This window comes from Acinonyx jubatus, chromosome B3 (genome assembly GCF_027475565.1).
Source record: "Acinonyx jubatus isolate Ajub_Pintada_27869175 chromosome B3, VMU_Ajub_asm_v1.0, whole genome shotgun sequence".
Lineage (NCBI taxonomy): Eukaryota > Metazoa > Chordata > Mammalia > Carnivora > Felidae > Acinonyx > Acinonyx jubatus.
Genome location: NC_069386.1, coordinates 57,293,871 through 57,314,032, shown reverse-complemented (window position 1 = coordinate 57,314,032; position 20,162 = coordinate 57,293,871). Strand labels below are relative to the sequence as shown.

The 20,162-nt window shown below is 39.4% G+C and overlaps 1 protein-coding gene and 1 non-coding gene across 3 annotated transcripts; one reads left to right on the top strand and one right to left on the bottom strand.

Annotated features, from left to right (window-relative positions):
- Window positions 1–4,002: 4,002 nt before the first annotated feature.
- On the bottom strand, window positions 4,003–19,957 carry GATM (glycine amidinotransferase). Of its 2 annotated transcripts, XM_053224067.1 has the most exons (9): window positions 19,793–19,957; window positions 18,045–18,263; window positions 11,901–12,096; window positions 10,778–10,968; window positions 9,673–9,810; window positions 9,154–9,318; window positions 7,667–7,730; window positions 7,088–7,204; window positions 4,003–5,048 (listed from the first exon to the last, which is right to left on the bottom strand). In XM_053224067.1, exons 1-9 carry the CDS (start codon window positions 19,859–19,861, stop codon window positions 4,936–4,938), a joined length of 1,272 nt encoding a protein of 423 aa, XP_053080042.1. In that variant the 5' UTR covers window positions 19,862–19,957; the 3' UTR covers window positions 4,003–4,935. The 2 variants fall into 2 exon arrangements, with proteins under 2 accessions (XP_053080042.1, XP_053080043.1); XM_053224068.1 differs by lacking the exon at window positions 9,154–9,318.
- Window positions 17,128–17,218, top strand: TRNAK-CUU (transfer RNA lysine (anticodon CUU)). Its single transcript is given in 2 exon segments — window positions 17,128–17,164; window positions 17,172–17,218. It is a non-coding gene; the product is annotated as a tRNA-Lys (tRNA).
- Window positions 19,958–20,162: the final 205 nt, after the last annotated feature.

Genomic DNA, 20,162 nt, shown 5'->3' with positions numbered 1-20,162 from the left:
TCATCAGATCAGATCACAACACCCACTTCACTGCCTGTACAGTGAAACAGTGGGCAGAAAAACATCACATTCAATAGGCTTATCATATTACTTTTAACCCTCAAAGTAAAGGAACAATAGAAAATTGGAATAGACAATTAAAACATCCACTCTAAAAAATGAGGGAGTAAGAAATGATTGAAGAGTTGATCCACAAAATTAGAGCTTTGTGTCTTACAATTTAACATGAGGGACATTAAAGTAGATTTCCATTAGATAATTAGGTAAATTAATATTATAGGAGTGAATAAAACTTACAATAATACTGATATTGACTATCAAATGTGTTGGGAGATTGAATTTAAATGAATTTAAATGTCCCTCGGGACATTGTCCCTGTGGAAGAGAACTGGCCTGAAGAAAATTTTGACCTGAACAATAATAGATCAATTAAAGTTCCTTAATCTCTCAACTGATACATGCCATAAAATACAGATGACTACAGAACAGGTAGACAAACAAATTGTAAAGTTAGTTTAAAAATATGAGAGTTTATGCTGCTATTTTGGGATGGTTCAGGTATATGGTAAATCCATATACATGGATTATGTACATTTTCATTGTCTGTTTGATTATGAGGTATTGTAAGGCAAATGATCATTCTCAAACTATGAGTGATTATTTTTGTTCTTAAAAAGTCTTGAGCATGGATCAGGTGGATAGACTCTACTGTGAGGGTTAATTCCTGTGGGCCTGAAATTGGCCTGAGCTGTTTTACTAAAACATGAAATGTACTCACACGACACTGACATCTGATCAAGGCATAAAATCTACAGATTATTAGTGGTGCTTTGTAACCAGGAGTGGGAAGAATTTCAGGGCAAGCTGTTAGCATTATTTATTGATAATAGTAAAACTGATGATTTGCACCTGGTCTAAGACACCCACAGGGTTCTATCACTGGAAGTAGTTACATAACAAGCACATGAGAAACCCAGGTTGAGATTCCATCTTGGACTTCTTGGTTCTGAGATGGTCCCTGTCCACATTGCTGGTTTCTGATCTGAGAGAAAGTGTGTTGAGACAGCCCCTTACAGAGGGATTACAATTGGAACTTGGGCTTGGCTGCCCTGAACCCTTTGCTGTGAGGTAACCTTTGACTGTGATGTACATCCTTACTTTAATGCTATTGTTCTATTGTGTCCTTTTCCTGCAACAAACCATAGATTTATAAGCATTGTAATTTTGAGTCTGATGAATCTTTAGCAATCAAACCCCATTTAATTGTTACTATTAGTGTGCTAAGTGATGGAAATGGAGTATTTTTATATTATTTTAATTTCTCACAAAAAAAAAAGAAAAGAAAAAAAAAGATCCTATGCATCCCAAAAGTTGACCAAAAAATTTTGAGGTAGTGTGTTTTTACATTCTCCTGAACCATTGGGTGATGTCCTGTGTAGAAACAAGTTAACACACTGTAACTGTCAGATCCATGAGCTTTATTATAAAAAGGCTATTCCCAAAAGGAATAGCTTGCTTTGTATTTGGAACCAGACCTGCTCTACAGCGTCAATATTCATCTTTTGTATTTGAAAAATTTTTTTAAATGTTTATTTATTTTTGAGACAGAGAGAGACAGAGGATGAGGGGGAAGGGGCAGAGAGAGAGGGAGACACAGAATCCGAAACAGGCTCCAGGCTCCGAGCTGTCAGCCCAGAGCCTGACGTGGGGCTCGAACTCATGGACCATGAAATCATGACCTGAGCCGAAGTCGGACGCTTAACCAACTGAGCCACCCAGGCGCCCGTCATCTTTTGTATTTGAAATTAAGTTCATTTTTTGTGACAATTGGTTTGTCCTAATATGCATAGCTGTTTCCTCTAGACAGTGAATTAGAAAGGGGATTGGGATTCCCCAAGAAGAGTGGTAATCCAAAATTGTTGGCATGATCTGGAAATCTGACATCTGTAGCAGCAGATGGTGGCCCTTCTGCCTGCTACAGGTCACAGAGAAGCCACTGTGTTGCAGGAGTGATAGATGGTGGCTAGAAAAGGAAATCTGATAGCACTGATGGAGACAAGGCTGCTTCTGTTTTCCTCCACAACTCTGACAAGATAGCACACCCACAAGCAGCATCATAGGATCTAAAATAGAGATTTTATTAAACTTCTCAATTGAGCTATCTTTATTGAAATAATTGTTTTATTTAATAACAATGCAAAAGGCCAATGAAAAGGACAAGATGAGGAAGAAGGCAAGTCAAGGCTTGGTCAACTGAGTCAGTTGTGATTAATTGTGTTGTGCCTGCGATACCTTTGCACATTCAGATAATGTCCACAGACCACTGAGAACAGGACCTAGAGCTCAGGTTAAGGTCTAGACTAGAGATTGTAGGCATGTCTACATAGCCCCTGGGGGTTATTAGGGGATATGGGGGAGGGAAGGCCTATGTGCAGATGAGATCACCTAGGAGGACCTGGGAGAGGAGAAAAGGCTCAAGGACAGGGCCTCTTAAGGATAGGAAGAAGACAATCCAGTGATGGAGTTTGAAAATCAGAAAGAGAGAGAGAGAGAGAGAGAGGTATCACAAAACTCCAAATGAGGAGAAACATTTAAAGGAATGGTCCGTAAGACCTGACTGATGTCCACTAGAAATAGCACTTGAGAGGTCAGGTCAGGGATATTAGTACATTGCAGTGATAAGGTAGAAATCAGACAGCAGGAGATTAAGGGGTAAATAAAAGGTGAAAAAGCAGAGATTGTAGATAAATTCTTTCCAGAAGCTTAGCTTTAAAGAAACTGAAGTTGCCAGAGGAATCATTTTTATTTTGAAATTATTTTCAGTATGACTATTTGCTGAGAGGATAAAATAACAAGCATACACACATAGAAGCTGGAGTTACATAAATGATGATAACTGATAAAGCAAATTCCTGAAGGAAAGACTGCAGTCAAAGGATAGTCGTATAGGTTGGACCTGGTCAGAAGGTTTACCTCATTTTCTGCAGCAGTGAAAGAAGTGTCTCTTTGTAGAGGGTTGAGAAGCAGAGACAGTGAGGAGATGAAGTTCTGACCTTTCCCTTTAGAAGTTGAGCCATAAAGGCGAGGAGAGAAAGGACTTTAACCAGTGAATGCAAATCACAAATAAATCTGCAGGGGACTGGGGCAGGAAAGCTGAGGGAACTGACACTTGATAGCTTTTATTTTCTCCATGAGAAATGAAACATTAAGATCAGATAAGAGAACACAGTGAAGGTCTGGAATAGCCACGGAGGATAATGTGGAGAGGTATGGAATAGAACTGCTGAGTGGTATTTAGACCTGGGAATATATACCCTAGGTGTGCGTCAATCTACAGGATCAGATGGATTTCTTACTCAGTCCAAGTACAGAACTGATAGGTGTTTCTGTGGTGGATGAAAAAGGACAGCAAAACACAAAGGAGCTAACGTTGTTGGCACCAGCAAGGCTGAAACCTATGACTCACTTCAGAGTACATCTTGCCCACCCTCCCACCCCCCCAGATTTGTCATGAGTCAAGACATTTAGCATCTTGAGAACAGAGACTTTTTTTTTTTATTTTTTTTCAACGTTTATTTATTTTTGGGACAGAGAGAGACAGAGCATGAACGGGGGAGGGGCAGAGAGAGGGAGACACAGAATCGGAAACAGGCTCCAGGCTCTGAGCCATCAGCCCAGAGCCTGACGCGGGGCTCGAACTCACAGACCGCGAGATCGTGACCTGGCTGAAGTCGGACGCTTAACCGACTGCGCCACCCAGGCGCCCCAAGAACAGAGACTTTTAGGGCTAGGATTAGTCCCTTATATTCAGAAGATATTCAGATATTTTTGAATGAATGAAATCTGACTCTGCTAAACATTTCTGAATACAAGTATTAGGTTTAAATTATCTACCGGGGATAAATATGTTATTTCCGAGCATTAGAATTATGTCCCTAAAGGCACATTCTTATAATTTAGTTAGGCTTAAAATAATTAAACCGATGCTAAACTCTAATGGAATCAATTCTGTAACATAAAAGTTTATTAGAATAAAAATACATGTACAACCCAACATTAAAATTATTTTACATTGCATGTAGGTTTTGCCTCCATTAGTTTTTTTAATGCTTTTAAAGTCTGTGCTTTAAATAATTTTCACATCTGTAAACCAAGCTTAGATTATCAAAGAAGCAATGTATCCACTAGATACTGGATAGCAAAATTTAGAATTGGAACTGATAGTTATAACCTATTGCACTAAATATTTCTGTAAAATTTGGACAGAGAAAAGGATTAAACTACATCACTTGAAATGAGGTAAGTTTTATGAAAATGCTTTTAGTAGCAAATATTACCAATGTTGAAATAAGAATATTAAAAACATTTATGGGAAATTCACTTAAAATGTTTGCATAGTCTAGGTTATCTTTTAAAGATGAAAATTTTTTAATTACTAAAATTCCTTATTAGAAAAAAGAGACAATTATCTGTTTCTGCTTAAGATCTGTATACATTCTAAGTCTTTCTCTCATTTAGAAAAAACAAGTGATACAAACATTCACAAGTCTGGAAAAAAGGAAAAAAAATAATGAAGATTAGGACCAACTTTTCAAGCTGCCTTTTGGAAAGAAAATTAAAAACAGAGGTAGATGGTTAAATATTAGTGGCCAAGTTACTGAAATGACTAATTTTTGTCTTAATACACATTCACCAAATGTTTATACTTGAAGCCAAATTGTAAATAAATTTAGGAGTAGAGAGTAAGACCTAGCACAAGTTATTTTCCTTATATCAAAGAAAAGTAATAAAAATAAACCAGGCTTAAGACCCCTGTTAAAGATATGATTGTTTAAAGCACTACAGTTCATGCACTTCTTAAAGTGGGAGAATCAACCTTATCCCTAAGCTTCCTAGATTTATCTGAGGCCAAGTCGCAAGCACTGTCAGGCCCGGTCAGTCAAAGTAGGACTGCAGGGTGCCTCGGCGCCGGACATCGCAGGTCCAGCAGTGGAAGCCTCCTCCCAGGGAATTGGCATTACGGATGTTAACCTTGATAGTATTGATACCTGCATCAAAAGAGAGACATGTGGTCAGTTAGATGGACTCCCGTGAAGATTCTCCTATAGTAAGTAAGCCTAAACATGGGTAGGAATCCTGTGTCTCTAATCCTCAAGTCTATCCCAACCCCAAACAGTCTTCCAACTGTATTGTCACCAATTCTATTTCATCTAATCTATTCCACTGCTAATATAAAATCTTCACCAGAAAGTCAGCAGTGACTGTGAAGTCTATTTCATTCTATTGACAATTCACAAGTCAATAGGTTGGATAAGTGGATGTATCTGACAGGATTAACTTTATGAGGCCACCTTAAGAAAACGGAACAGAGATTGTATTTTAATATGCTGGGTTGTATGGTCATACAGGTACCAAATCCACTCAGACAATTAGTTTAATCTGGCACCATTTATACTGATGTGGTTATGATGTGCATGGCCTAGTCAACCAGTGGTATTTAGAAAGAAATCTGTTGTGTTCAGTATAATGGGGTTTTAAAAAGAGAATCTACTCTCTTCCCTCAAGAAACTCATTATTTTGAGGGGAAAGATAGCTATAGAGTTGCAAAAGAGTCCACTGGTATATTTAGGGAAGGAAGGCAGCAGGAGCCATCAGAAAAGACTTTCCTAAGAAAGTGAGACTGGGCAGGGTTTTGGAGAGTAAGAATAGGGTTTCGAAGGGGTAAGGAGTGGGCTTGGGTACAGAGTAGGCTTTTAAACACAAGTATGTGTCCTGATAGACAGACATATCTGTCTTATTCAGATGGCTAGAGCCATTTTCATCCTGAATTGGAGAGGATCCAGTTGCTTGATAAAGTTTGCTTTAACAAGTTACCTGTGCCTAAAATTATAAAATAAAATTATAAATTATATATTTGGTTCTTAATAGTATTTTATATTGAGAAACAATAAAATCTTAATGGACAAAGAAACTGAACCCAAGCAGTTGAGCTATTTAATGAAAGCCATAAAAAAAGTGGCATAGCATTAGACATCAAATCATTTGATTGGGATCAATCTACAATTGACAGGCCAATCCTTTTGAACAGATACCACATTAAAGAGGGATATGTCAAAGGGGCAAATACTTTCTTCTGAGTAGTATACCTGAAATATGAGACATGAATTAAAACATGACTCACTTTCAACAAGTATATACTGCCTGGCTTTATTTGACACTTAGGATACATCATTTATGTGAAGAGTGATAAAAACACATACTTCTGTACTCTATGTAATAGCCATATGAACATCCTTTCTTTCAACAGTTTTCTCAATAGTGTTAGAATAACTGTTTTAAATTTTGAATATCAGGATAGGTAAACTCCCACCCAAGCAAAAACTGATTCTTATTTCAAAGGGGCACCTGGGTGGCACAGTCAGTTAAGCATCTGACTCTTGATTTCAGCACAGGTCATGATCTCACGGTTCACGGGATCGAGCCCCCCATCGGGCTCTGTGCTGGCAGTGCAGAGCCTGCTTAGGGTTCTCTCTCTACCTCTCTCTCTGCCCTTCCCCCCTCAAAATAAATAAATAAAAAATAAAAATAAAATAAAGTATCAGTAATTTCTTTAAAAAAAAGCTGAATGATTTACTGACACCCTCTATTGCATGTCATTACTTTGTTCATTGTGCTTATCACACATATGAATCATATCTGTATCTGTACCCTTATAAGTCCTTTAAAATATGTAATGACAATTAAATTACTTTTAAAGGACCCTTAATGATTCAATCTCTTATTTGTGGAAGGACTTCATAATCTATATGCTCATCTCAAAGGAGTAATTCTTCATACATGGGCACCAGGAGGTTAGATAAATCATAGAAGATTGATAAACTTATTGCTAAGGGGGTGTCTGAGAAGACTGGAATGCAGCTCCAACCTTTTGACATTATGATTGTTAAAAATACTGTGCATGTGTGAAATAATAACTTGATACCTCCAAAAGGAACAGAAATTGAACCAGACCTACCAATGTAATTTCTTCAGTTCTTCTGGTTTAACACTTTCATGTATGACAACATGTTTCATTTACCATACATACCCAGCTTTTCAAACATCTTTTGAATTGGGACTTCATTGGCATCCACCATGACACGTTTTTCATCTAGCATTAAGACATTCATGGAAAGCCATTTGGATGACATCCAGAGTGGGTGATCTAAAAACAGCAACAACTGTTAAATCATGTCTGCTACCATTTTTGTTTAAAGCAAGGATTCCAAAGGAAAGAATATTAAAGTGAACTCCATTCTTTCAGTAGTTCACTTTCCCTGAGAAGTTTTATTTTAATCTTAAGAGAATTTATCTATAAATGTTATGATTCAATCTATACCCATTACACATTTGGATTTCACCTTGTTTTCTTTAAAAACTCATTTCTTGCTTTATGTGATGTTTTATACTGATTTTTCCCATCTTCTTGCTTTCAGTTTCTATGGAAGAAGTTGAAAATATAAATCCCAGCCTTTCTCTTGTACCTATAGGCCCAAGTGCTAGTTTGCTCCTTCCTGGGGAAACATTTTCACTAAAGTGCTAAAATTTGGGCTGCTGTCTATAGATGAAAGGTCCTTAGTCAATGAAGTACTCATGTTGGTCTGTGAGTGTATAACGGTAAACATACCATCTGGGATGACCGGTATTGGAGGAGTAACTATGGTCCATCCTGCTTTCTTGAAAAGATCAATCTGCAAGACCAAAAAACAAACAAACAAAAAATAAACCCCAAAGAAGTTTAAATCCACATATGCTATTCTTATCATTCTTAATCTCTGATAGCCCTTGTGATTAATAATTCTTTTTGAGATGCTGTCTTTTCAATTGCCAAAATAAAGAAATTTAAATTTTCAAACATTTGAAATGATTTTGTCTGAAGCCCAATTAAAAATGTGCATAAAATCCCCCTATTGCCAGGTTAAAGGTAAAAAAAAAAAGTAACAGAAATGGTAAAGCTTTTAAAAATATTCTCATGCTTTATTCAAGTTTCAGAGATCTTAAAATACTGAAGATACTTTCCTTGAAAAATTCCCATTAAATAAAATGAAAATATTTCCTAACTCTTTAGTTATAAGAAAACAAAAATGTGACTATGGTAAACCCATAGTCCATCACTTTGTATCTATGACCATGGCATGAAGACAGATGTTATGGATGTACTCCCAAACCATAATTATCCTTAGTGACCTATTATAACCTAGTCATCCCTATGGTCATATACTCACTTAGTACATCAACAAATTATATTAAAAATGAAACAATAATCTTGGTCATTGATATAAACCTATGGAATATAAATGAACAGTGAGGGGCACCTCGGTGGCTCAGTCAGTTGAGCATCGACTCTTGGTTTTGGCTCATGTCATGATCTCATGGTTTGTAAGTTTAAACCCTGCATTGGGCTTAGGGGTGCTGGTATAGAGCCTGCTTAGGATTCTCTCTCTCTCCCTCTCTCTCTCTGCCCCTTTCCTTCCTCTCTCTCTCTCTATTAAAATAAATAAACTTAAAAAAAAAAAGAAATGAACAGTGACATGGTAAAATAGTGGTGTACTGCAGCCTACCTACCAAATAACACTCACCACCCAACTGGAAGTAGGAGGGGGCAAGTAGAAGTAGGAGGCTGCAGGTGACAGGGACAGACCAGATGCAGGGCAACAGCTCTGCTCCTCCCTGCAAGGTGGGGCTGGCCAAAGGGGTCCTGACCCACTGGAGAGGGAGGAAGACACCCTCTGCCCCGTGGCATTGCCCAGCCATGCAGGGACCATTTTGTTTGCAACTTAGCTTCTGTGGCCTCTTGGCTGCAAGTTAGGGGATAATACACTGTTCAATAAAAACACACAGACACACAAACTTGAGGCTTTGAAAGCAGCAAGCAGTAAAGTCAAAGTCTGATGACACTACGCTAATTATCATGGCTACAATGTACATTTGTGAGGGTTGGATATCTTGTAGTGAATCCACCGTAGGCAATCCAATGTTTGATCATTATAATGTTGAGCATTGCTGAATTTGTTATTTAGAACAATTAGAAGCTATGGAAATACTTAAAATAGAAGTGGTAATTACATCAGTTGCTAGATTATTGCTTTTCCAGAGTTTTAAGAATGTCCTTACCTGATGACACGGTCGGTCAGGGTTGGAAAGCACAAGACCAGGTCCAATGATATTGAAGGTGGCATCAATATGCATTGGATTGGGGTCTTTAAAGGAGATGATATGCACTCTGTAGTCTGGAGCAAGATGCCTACGCATCCATTCAATGCCTAGATAGTTTGTAACCTAAAAACGAAAGGAAGACCTAAATCTATACAGATTTGGTTCTGTATTTAGATAACTAAAAATATTTAGGATGGGGGCACCTGGGTGGCTCAGTCAGTTAAGTGTCCAACTCTTGATTTCGGCTAGGTCATGATCTCATGGTTCATGAGATCAAGCCCCACTCTCATGCTCTCTCTCTCGAAATAAATAAACTTTAAAAAATAAAAACTAATAAAAGATAAAATAAAAATATTTAAGATGAAATATTTTCATAAAATAAATAAATACAATAATTTATAAGTAAATAATGTAATAAAATAATAAATTAAAGGTATAATAATAAAGTGTGAAATTTAAGAGGCAGCTTTTATTGACCTGGCTTCTCTGTGCAAAAATATCTCTTCCAGCTCTAATGAAGTCAGCAGCATCAAAGCATGGCTCGAACTCAGTCGTCACAAACTTTCCCTGAGCAGCCAATTTGTGTCTGTCTTCTACAGAATGGATAGGGTAATTCTGATTGGAACAAGAATGAATACATACAATGAATTGGTTCATAAGGAAAGTATTTATGGGGCATTCATTACTAAGAAAATTAATTAAACATCATCATTTCCCCAAATACTACTACCCTGTTTTAGACTAAAACATGCATGGGGAAGATGTAGGCCCCTGCTAACTAAATCAAAACAAACTGACAATAAAAACCAAAAACTAGGCATGGCAGCAATTTCCTGATACTTAGAAGCAAGTGGCACAGAGGTAGTAATGGTTCTGAAAATATTCCGTGACCCATGCATTGATTTATGTAGCTATCTACAATATTGAAACTCAACAGGATGAAGTCATTCTGTTCTTTTAGAAAAGGAATTTGGTCCTGAGCCTAACTCATACCATAAAATGAGATGCCATGCATCCCTGCCAAATTTGATTTGGTGTGGTGGAATGAATTCACAACTTATTTGTCTTTAAACAGAATTTTTAATTTTTTTTTCTTTCTATAAATGATCAAATAATAAATGACCTACAAGGGACATATACTTCCTTTTACTGTGAATTTGGCCTGTAAACCAAACTGTTTTTCTGGAAAAGAGAATGGAGTTCACTATACTGACTTTTGTTTCCACCAATGAATAGCTGTGTGCCTTTAGGCAAGTTATCCTCCTGGTAAGGGAATGATTGATGCTACTCCCTCAGAGGGTTTGTGAAGAATAAATAGGACTGAGGATGTATAAAGGCACTTAGCTGAAGGCCTAGCACACAGTAAGCACCAGATAAGTATTAGCTATTATTACAATTACTATTATTGTCATAATATTATTTATCTTATTTTCATCATAAAATCATCATTTTTTTTAAATGTAGGTGATGCTCTCAGTTTCTGAAATGAATACTAAATACAAGGTATCAGAGAATCTCTCTCTCATTTTCTGTGGATTATTGAGAAATTTACTAATAGGCTCACCTATAATTAGGGTCTTACCTCATCATAAAGCTTATCAGCCATTGTTGGTTTAGGAGCCGTTGTCCACTTGGCGCCACGGTGGAAGTAGTCTTTGATAATTGACCGGTATGCCCGGTACTCAAAGAAGCGGGCACGCCATGCCATGGGAGCCTCGATAATCTCATTTCCCACAACTATCAGGATATCTCGAGGCATCGCACCATATAAACCTATCAGACCAAAAAGTTCCACAACAACCCCAGTAATGCAAGACAGAAAAGTCTATGTAATAGAATCCCAGTTTTTGGTTAAAAAAAAAAATTACAGAAAACCTATATGCATGTGTATGTTTCTATGCAAGTGGAAAAATATATGGAGTGATATATACTATAGTGCTATCATGAACATTCTGTGTGGGGATGGCAAAGCTAGGAAAGAAAGAAAGAAAGAAAGAAAGAAAGAAAGAAAGAAAGAAAGAAAGAAAGAAAGAAAGAAGAAAAAGAAAGAAAGAAAGAAGGAAAGAAAGAAAGAAAGAAAAAGAAAGAAGGAAAGAAAGAGAAAGAAAGAAAAGGAAGGAAGGAAGGAAGGAAGGAAGGAAGGAAGGAAGGAAGGGAAGGGAGGAAAGAAGGAAAGAAATGAAGTAATAAGGTCCTTGTTCAGAGATCTAGAACCACCAAGTCTTCACACTTTTGTAAGCTCCTTTCTTACTACACAGAAACAGAGTTCTTCAGGGAATATCAGTACCACAAGATAAAAATTGGGCCAAGGACCATCTCTAGAACTGTAAATTAGAACACTGAACTCAGGCACAAGAACAGTCTTGTAGCAATGCCAGTTAAAACTAAAATGGGAATGTTTCTGTTCCCCCCCCTTAACTTCTGTACTTGAGGAAAATTAAATGGAATCCACCATTCTTATGAAAGGAAATGACCACAGCGTTTAGAAAAACTTCTGTCAAGAAGATTCTGATTTATAATGGAGTTTAGAATATGGACATCTCAATTGTATCAAAAAGAGCCAATCTATTCCTAAACAATCTCTAAAGTTTCTAAGGATTATTAAAAGAAAGGAATCTCTGAGAAATTATCTGAGTTTTCTCCTTACATATTAAGAAAGAAATTATAAATTAAGACTAGCAGTTTAGGTATCCAACATCACTTACCCGTAGACTCAAAATCAGGAGTTTTATACTTCAACGACCAGTCAATGGGGTCAGGCCTCCTCACTGTCACTCCCTCCATTTTTAAAATATTGCACATCTCTTCAATTTCAGTAACAGCCTTTTTCAAATGATCTTTGGGAAAATAATGGCCTCCGTGCTTCTGGTAAAATGGCCAGTACTTTTCATATGTGTTGGCCTAGAAGCAGAAGAAATTAAGTATAATACTTATAGGAGAAAAATACAACTCATGATAGGGGCATAGGCAGTGAACAATGATTTGTATAACTTAGTGGCAATGAGACAAAGACCATGTCTTGTTTAGTGTTGATCCCCAGTACTGAGCACACTGCCTCTCTAGGAAAAAACCCAGTATTTGTTGAATGAAAAATTCTAAATTTCTGGGGCACCTGGGTGGCTCAGTTGATTAAGCGGCCAACTCTTGAGTTCAGCCTAGGTCATGATCTCACTGTTTGTGAGTTCTAGCCCCATGTTGGGCTCTGTGCTGGCAGTATGGAGCTTGCTTAGTATTCTCTCTCTCCCTCTCTCTCTGCCCCTACCTTGCTTGTGCTCTGTCTCTCAAAAATAAATAAACATTTTTTAAAAATTAAAAAAAAATTCTAAATTTCCTTGATGTTTTTTGAGACCTTTTGCTCTCTTTGCCTGAAATCTCATGCCCTACCATTCACAGCATGTCTGCCCTCAGATGGGCTTGGAATCTTCTTGGACCAGTTTTTATAAGCTTCAGAGACAACACAGGACCCAGGTGCTCTGTTAGTCTCAATGAAATCAAGAGAACAAACAAAAGAGCATAAGAGAACAAAAGTATATTTGTACTTAGATAAAACTATGCTATCCATGCATCCCAGAATTCTATCTAGAAAACAGCACTTCAAGATATTTTGTGGGAAAATAGGACACTGCCCCCTTAAAATTAGGGACATGCTCTCAAGCATTCTTTGTTTCTCTTAAAAACCCATTATTGATTTTCTCATTCAACAGAATTAGCACCTGGCAATATGGTGCAGCAGTGTAAGTCTACTTTTGGTACTCTTATCCTTCCCTGCAGACATGTCCCCCCACAATCACACTTCTCCCCTCCCCAGTCTATCCAAGTTCTCATATTGCTTCAAGCCCTTTTGTCATAGAAGAAAGTGATCTGCTAAATGAATTCACACACTTGTGGCAGCTGAAAAAAAGCTTAACATTTAGAAAGTGTCCAAGGGTCATATGCATTTTAAGAGACAACTGAATGAAAAACAGTTAAATGCTTTACAAAGGCTTACTTTATAAAAAAATGACTGATGAATTAGGGTAGGCATAACAACTTTAAAATATTGGTTTCCAAAAATATAAAAATGTAGAAGGATTCTTCATTCAGATTGTTGTGCATGTGCCAAAGTTATCAATTTAAAGAAATACACTGGGAAATGTAGATGATGTATATGGATGTAATTTATCAAGACAGATGAAGTAGAATTCCAATCGGAAGATCCATATGCTAAGAAAAAACCTTGGCCTTTCATCAAAAGATTGGCAAAGTGATATACATCGATATATTTTAAGTTTAAAAAATACTTCCTTATATAACTGATTAACTACCAGTCCTGATCATGTCAGATAAGGTTTCCATCACAAATCAGACAATTTCAGATAGTGGTAAGTGCTATGAAGAAGGGAACTGGATAATGAGACAGAGTGTGTAGATGTCTAGGTCATTAATGTCAAAGATGATGTCTTTTCCAGATTTTCTGTCTCTACTTCCATTTCCACCTCAGTCTGATAAATATCACACATATGGAGGCAGACCAGCCTCTTGTTAGTTTGGTATGTAAGTTCATATCCGTTAGGCTGGAGCTGAGCCTGCTTGAGAAGGAAAGGAATCTCAAAAACATGTCTTTAACAAACATGGAGCATGCCAGTGAAGCTCTAAAACAAGGGTTGACAAACTAAAATCCATGGCCAGATTTTTTTTTTAAGTAAATACAAGTTCTATGGGAACACAGGCACACTCACTCATTTACATACTGTCTGGGGTTGCTTTTGTACTACACTGGCAGAGTTGACAGTTGAGTGGTTGTGACAGAAACCTATGGTCTGTAAAGCCTAAAATATTTACTATCTGGCCTTATACAGAAAAAGTTTGCTATCCTTGTCTAAATGATTAGTTACTTGCTTTACTTTTGAAGATCTATAGGAAAACAACAGGCTCAATTTCTGGCCTGTGAAAAATATTATCAGTATCAAATTATCAGTATTAATTTGCATACTTTTTAAGATCAATCTACTCTTTTTAAAAACAAAAGCATTCCACTGTTTTCTTCTCCTAGGAAGTCCTGCAGCAGCCACTAGAAGGAGAGGATAATAATGACTCTTTATATTCTTCCCAGACACATCGTGGTACTACTCATCCATTCACCACTTTCTCCTTCTCATGCCAGGCACATCTCTTACAGTCCACGAAAGGACAAGAAGCCTTTGAAAATGTAACACTGGGTCACAGCAGACGCATCGCCATGTTGTCCTGCCAGACACATTCCAAAGTATTCTGTGTAACTGTGCAGAATGAAGCTTGCCTTGGTAAATATAAACTAAACTTTCCTGGGGAAAAACAGCTATTTGAACAAGTGTGAGTTTCCTTGTGTAATGAATACTGTGGCTAAGGTTGGACAAAGTCCAAATGATCAAGGCGCATTACATTTTCTGAGAGATAATTGGAAATTATTTACACTTCCTTTGTAACCCTGCTAAATGAGTTAGCAAACATTTACCAAGTGTCTGCAAGATAAAAAACACTATATTAAATGCTTAGCATGTGATGTTTTTAATAATCCTTTGCAGAGATGTGGCTGCACTCCTAGAAACTTTATAGGTTTTCAGAGCCTAAAACCCTTCAGGGGAGTTTGCCAAATGAATTTTAAATACCGTCTTTGGAAGGCTAAGAAATATCAATAGAAACCTCTTATGTATCCAGGTGCAAACTTATATTACATTAACCTTGACTGAGTTTATATTTTATAAAAGGTTCTTTCTCAAGAGCTTTATTTAAAAAAGACAAAAGCAAAACAAAAACTACATATTTGATGGAAAGTATTCATTATGTTTTACAGAATAAAATGCTTCAGAGCTTTTAAAAACTGTGCTCCCTGACAACTACATTCCTTACTCCCATAAAATTTCTTTAGCCCTTTTGTCTTCTAATATGTCTTATGCTCTAATTGCCTATAAACAGTTTAATACATAATTTTATCTTTCATTGTTCCCAAACTGATTAATACATCTGAATCATCTTTCTCTCTTACTTAAGGCATTGCCTTCTAGGGGCCATGCATGTCTTTAATATTCTCTCCCTCAATGCCTAGTTCAGTATGTGGCATAAAGCAGAAATAACCAGACATATGAATAAAATCAATACTGCTAAAGCTAGTAATATCTGCAATCATCATGTTTACATTACTTTTGTAATGTAAAACTAAATCGATACAACAGTAATGAAGTGTGGTTTTGTCCCTTGAAATACTTAGCATGTAACCTTTTACCTTCATGTTTAATCTTGTTAGGTAGATAGCAAACCTCTTAATATCTTCACTTTATGGAGGCCCAGAAATTTGTGGAATCTTGCGCAAGGTCAAAGAGCTGATTAGCCAAGATAGTATCAAGCTTTTTAATCAAATACATAATTCAGTCTTGGTCTCCTGACTTCAGCCTGCTACACTTCCCACAAATGACAGAGAACTCAAACTCATGTCTGAGAATCATGTCTGTTTTCATAAAATCACATAGTACAGAAGTCAACAATTTCATAGACAAGTAAAAGGGTAAACTATTGCTTGAATTTGAAATTTAATTACACCCAATTAAAATGGTTAAGGGATGGGACTTCTTTGCAAGAAAAGACTTAAAAAGATCACGTCTTTCTAAAACATGTGGATGATACATAAATTAATCTGTCTGTTCATCAAATTTCAAATATCAGAACCAAAGGTAGTTTCATAACAATTAGAAGAAGTTATTACTTTTTCTATTACCCTGTCTTCAAGGTCTAATTAAAGAATCATTTTCTTCAAGAAGACTTCCTAACTATCCAGCATTTGGTTGTTGCTCTCCTGACATTCAATTCAACTGTTAGTTGGTTAGCATAAGATACTTAGCTTTAATCTTTGTTTCTCTACGACCATCTTATCTGTCTCAATAGAAAGCAAGTTCTTATGTGCTGATACCTCTGGAGCCCTGGTATACCGCAGGCAACATTTCTGAGGATGATGATAATGATGTAACAGAACTTATTTCCTTAATCCATGTTATAAATAAAAATGTAAATATTCAAGAAGAATTTAAGTACATTGAAGATATATTTGTAACCCATTATTAACAGAAGCTCAAGTTGTGTCTGCAATGTGGATGGCACTCCCTTATTCAGGATGCAACCTGAACACCAACCCACAGAGGCCTGGCCTTAGGAATATCACAGATAACACTAGGAGTTTTTAAAAGAGAGATATTACATGTTGCCAGGGAAACACTCAAAGGCTTTGTGGAAGGTACCATCAGAGCTATGTGGTAGTAAGAGGGGTAGGTTTAAACTACAGACAAAAGGGGTATCTGGGTGTCTCAGTCGGTTAGGTGTCCAGCTTTGGCTCAGGTCGTGATCTCATTGTTTGTGGGTTCGAGCCCCACATCGGGCTCTGTGCTGATAGCTCGCAGCCTCGACCCTGCTTCAGATTCTGTGTCTCCCTCTTTCTACCTCCCCCCCCCCCACTATCTCTCTTTCTCTGTCTCTCAAAAAGAAAAAAAAAAAAAGAAAAAAAAAAGTAAAAGAAAAAAGCTGTAGACAAGAGAGGTAAAGGCACATAGGTGGAAGAGTCCTGAGTAAGAGCAAAGGCATGAGGATTGTCTGGGGAACAGTCTAGTTTGGCTGCTTGTATCGTTATCTTACAAAGTCTTCTGCAAACCAGGGTGAAATATTAGAGCAGAGAGGAACCCAAATAGGAATGGGCATCTGCTAACCTGTCTTTCTAACACATCTCTAAGATGAACCAATGACTCAAATGGAGAGTCCTGGAAAGGCAGATAAGAACCAGATTGTGAATGATCTTGATTACCATGAGAACTTTATCTGGAGCAGTATGGGGGGGGAGGGAACACGTCGAAGATTGGGAAATAGAGGAATGATAGGAGCAGGATGAGCTACATAACTGAATTTTGGTTTAAAAAAATCACCCTGAGGGGTGCCTGGGTGGCTCAGTTGGTTGAGCATCTGACTCTTGATTTTGGCTCAGGTCATGATCCCTGGGTCGTGGGTTCAAGCCCCACCTCAGGCTCTGCACTTAGCATGGAGCCTGCTTAAGATTCTCTTTCTCTGCTCCTCTCTCTTGCTCACATGCTCTCTCTCACTCTCTCTCTCTCTCTCACTTATAAGAAAATTTTAAAAACTCACTCTTATAGAAGCTGGAAGGTGGTTTGGAGAGAAAAGCAAATGAGGGAGACCAATGAAGAGTTAACTGCAATAGGCAGTAGATGAGATCCTGACCAAAGGGAGCAGCAGAGGGATGGAGGCAAGGTTGCTTTTGACAAAAGACTGGTTAGATCTTAGAAAAAGGATGTGGAGGACCTGACTGAAGGAGAAATTAGAGGTGATTCTTTGATGTTTCAGCGTGAGTGAAGAGGAATGCCAAAAATGAAAAGGAAGGAATGAAGAAGGGTCCAGTTTAGCAGAGTGGCTGGCAGTTGAACTCAAGATGTGCCAGGTTTGAGGTCCCATGGCAATACCCAGCAAGGAATTTAACATGTTGGCCTGGAGAGAGATCTGGACCAGAGTGGAGGCAGGAGCCAAAGCTGTGAGAACAGCTAGAAGAGGGCCAGAGTGAAATCCTGCTCAAACCCATTACAGACAGGAAGATGTGAGGCATAGTGAAAGTACTACATCCCCAGATAAGGTCTGTCAGAATCTGAAGGAAGGGGTTATTTGTGTAAATAGCATCAAACACTTGCAGAGACTTCAAGTAAGATAATTAAAATCACGGCTGGATTTCAGAGGGGTGGAGTAGGCTGCAGTGAAAGCAGTTATAGAGGAGAATGGAAGCAGAAGCCAGCCTGCACAAGGTGAGGAGTGAACCCCCTTCAGACATGTGAACATCCTTGCTTTACCTTCACCTCCACGGTGAACGGTGGAACACAGGCATTTTCAGCTCTGCCCACGATCACTTCCTCTAAGGGGTCCCATTCATTGTAAGAGGAGACAGGGCAGTCCTTGGGCAGAGGATCAGTGGCCTTATCGTCAGCTGCACAGGAATTCCGGGAGGAAGCAGTAGCTGCCTGGGTGCTCTGGAAAGTTCGCTGCACCCATCCTGTTAAGGTTCTTCCAAGCTTCCAAGAACAAAGACAAGATTATTACGTAGTCCCATACAGTACTTGGTGGGAGGGGTGAGGAAGTAGAGGTGGAATGAAACCCCACATAACATAGACATATAAAACCCTTTAGGAGAAAGTAAACCAAGATGTTAGTTAGTATATAGTTGGCTAGTGGGGTCATAGTTTTACCTTCTTGTTTGTACATTATCCTTTTATCTATCATATTAATTGGCATAACTCTTTAAAGCCACTCAGAAGATTCTGTCCCCAGTGATCACCCCCATTTATATCTTAGAGTGGATTTCTGCAAACAAGTTTTAATCAAGCTTTAAGCAACCCTTCAGCAGATGATGGGTCACCCCATCCCTATAAAACCACAGAAAGCTGCTCTATATCTCCCTTCAAGTCCAGCTAGAGGAAGTAGCCTCCTTTCCCCTTCAGTATTAAAAGTCATCAATATTAGAATCCCCCCCCCCGCCAAGTTATAATATAGAAGCATACACAACCTTATTTTTCAGAATAATCAGCTTCAAACTAAAAATTTTGCATTGCTCACACACTTCACACTCTTTGGCACTTCAATTCTGACAATGACCAAGTGCCATCTGCTTCATTTTACAGATGGTCCAGAGTATCCTAGCCAAGATAAGGATTAACCCAAGCACAAATGTAAACAACAAGAAAGGAGAACTAAGGACTTCAAAAAAGACTTTTGAAAATACAGGGCCTATAAAATCTAGAACAGGGGAGTCCCTTACCCAGTGGGCAAACTTCAACTGCCCTCCCCCCCACCACCCCACCCCAACCTCCCATCTATATCCTACTCAGTTAAATGCCTTAGGAAGGAGGCAGGAGAGGAGCCAGGGTGGGGACCAAAGGAAGAGGGAGAGTGACAGCTGTTCTGGAAGCAGTTGAGGGAGGAAGCCAAACTGCCCTGCTATTCCTGTCCTAGGAGCCAGGGAGGGTCTGCAAGCACAAGCTTACATACCAGGCAAGAAGAGGGTGGGGGCTCGGCAGAAAGTCTGGCTACAGACTGAACTTGCTCCTCTCTCGACTCAGGACTCCATGTCCCTCTTGGAGTGGGCCTGCTTGATCCCTCTCCTTCCCAGATTCTCACTTTGCCTCCTCTCCTGCCCACCCACATCACACGCATTTCCCCGAAGGCTCTCCAACTCTATGCCCACCCCCGGCACTGCACCCCAATAATTCGATCCTTATATTAAGAAAAGTCACGTGTCACCCCCAGCCCCTCACCCCGGGCCGGGAGCTCCTTGGAGCGAACCCAGTGCTGGTGGGAGGGCGGTGCCCCCTGCATTGACGGCCACCGTGGCCGGAGGTGCGCAGAGAGCAACTGTGCCCACGGGGTGTGGCCCCAAAACGTGTCCCGCTTCCCCAGGGGCACCGCCCAGCTCCCGGCAGCCAGCAAAGGCTCTCGAAGCTGAGCATTCAAAGGGCAGCAGAGGACCATTGTCAAGCATTGCCGGCTGGGGAAAGTGAGGGAAGGCGCGCACGCGGCCGCCGGCAGAGCTGGGCGGCGCACGCACCCGAGAACCGATGTAGTGCACCGCCTCGGCGCCGCGGCTCCCGCCGCGCAGACACCGCACCCGCAGCATCGCTCCGCGCCTGGCTGGTCCACGAGCGGAATGTTCCCGGTGCTCGGCCGCGTCGGTCCGAGCCTCCCGAGAGCTCGCCAGCAGGAGGTGTTGGGGCGCGCGGCCCTCTGCCTTTTGTAGTCTCGCCCCGCCCCTCCACCTCCCGCGCGCCCCATTGGCTGCTGGGAACAGGTGGCGGGGCCGGGTGGGGGGGGGCGGTGGCGCTGGCCCGCGAGCTGGGCCGCCCGAGTTAGGAACTGTTAGGGGACTGCCGGTGTCACCCGGTCAAGCCCCCGGTGTTTGCCTTTTTTTAGCTTGTCAA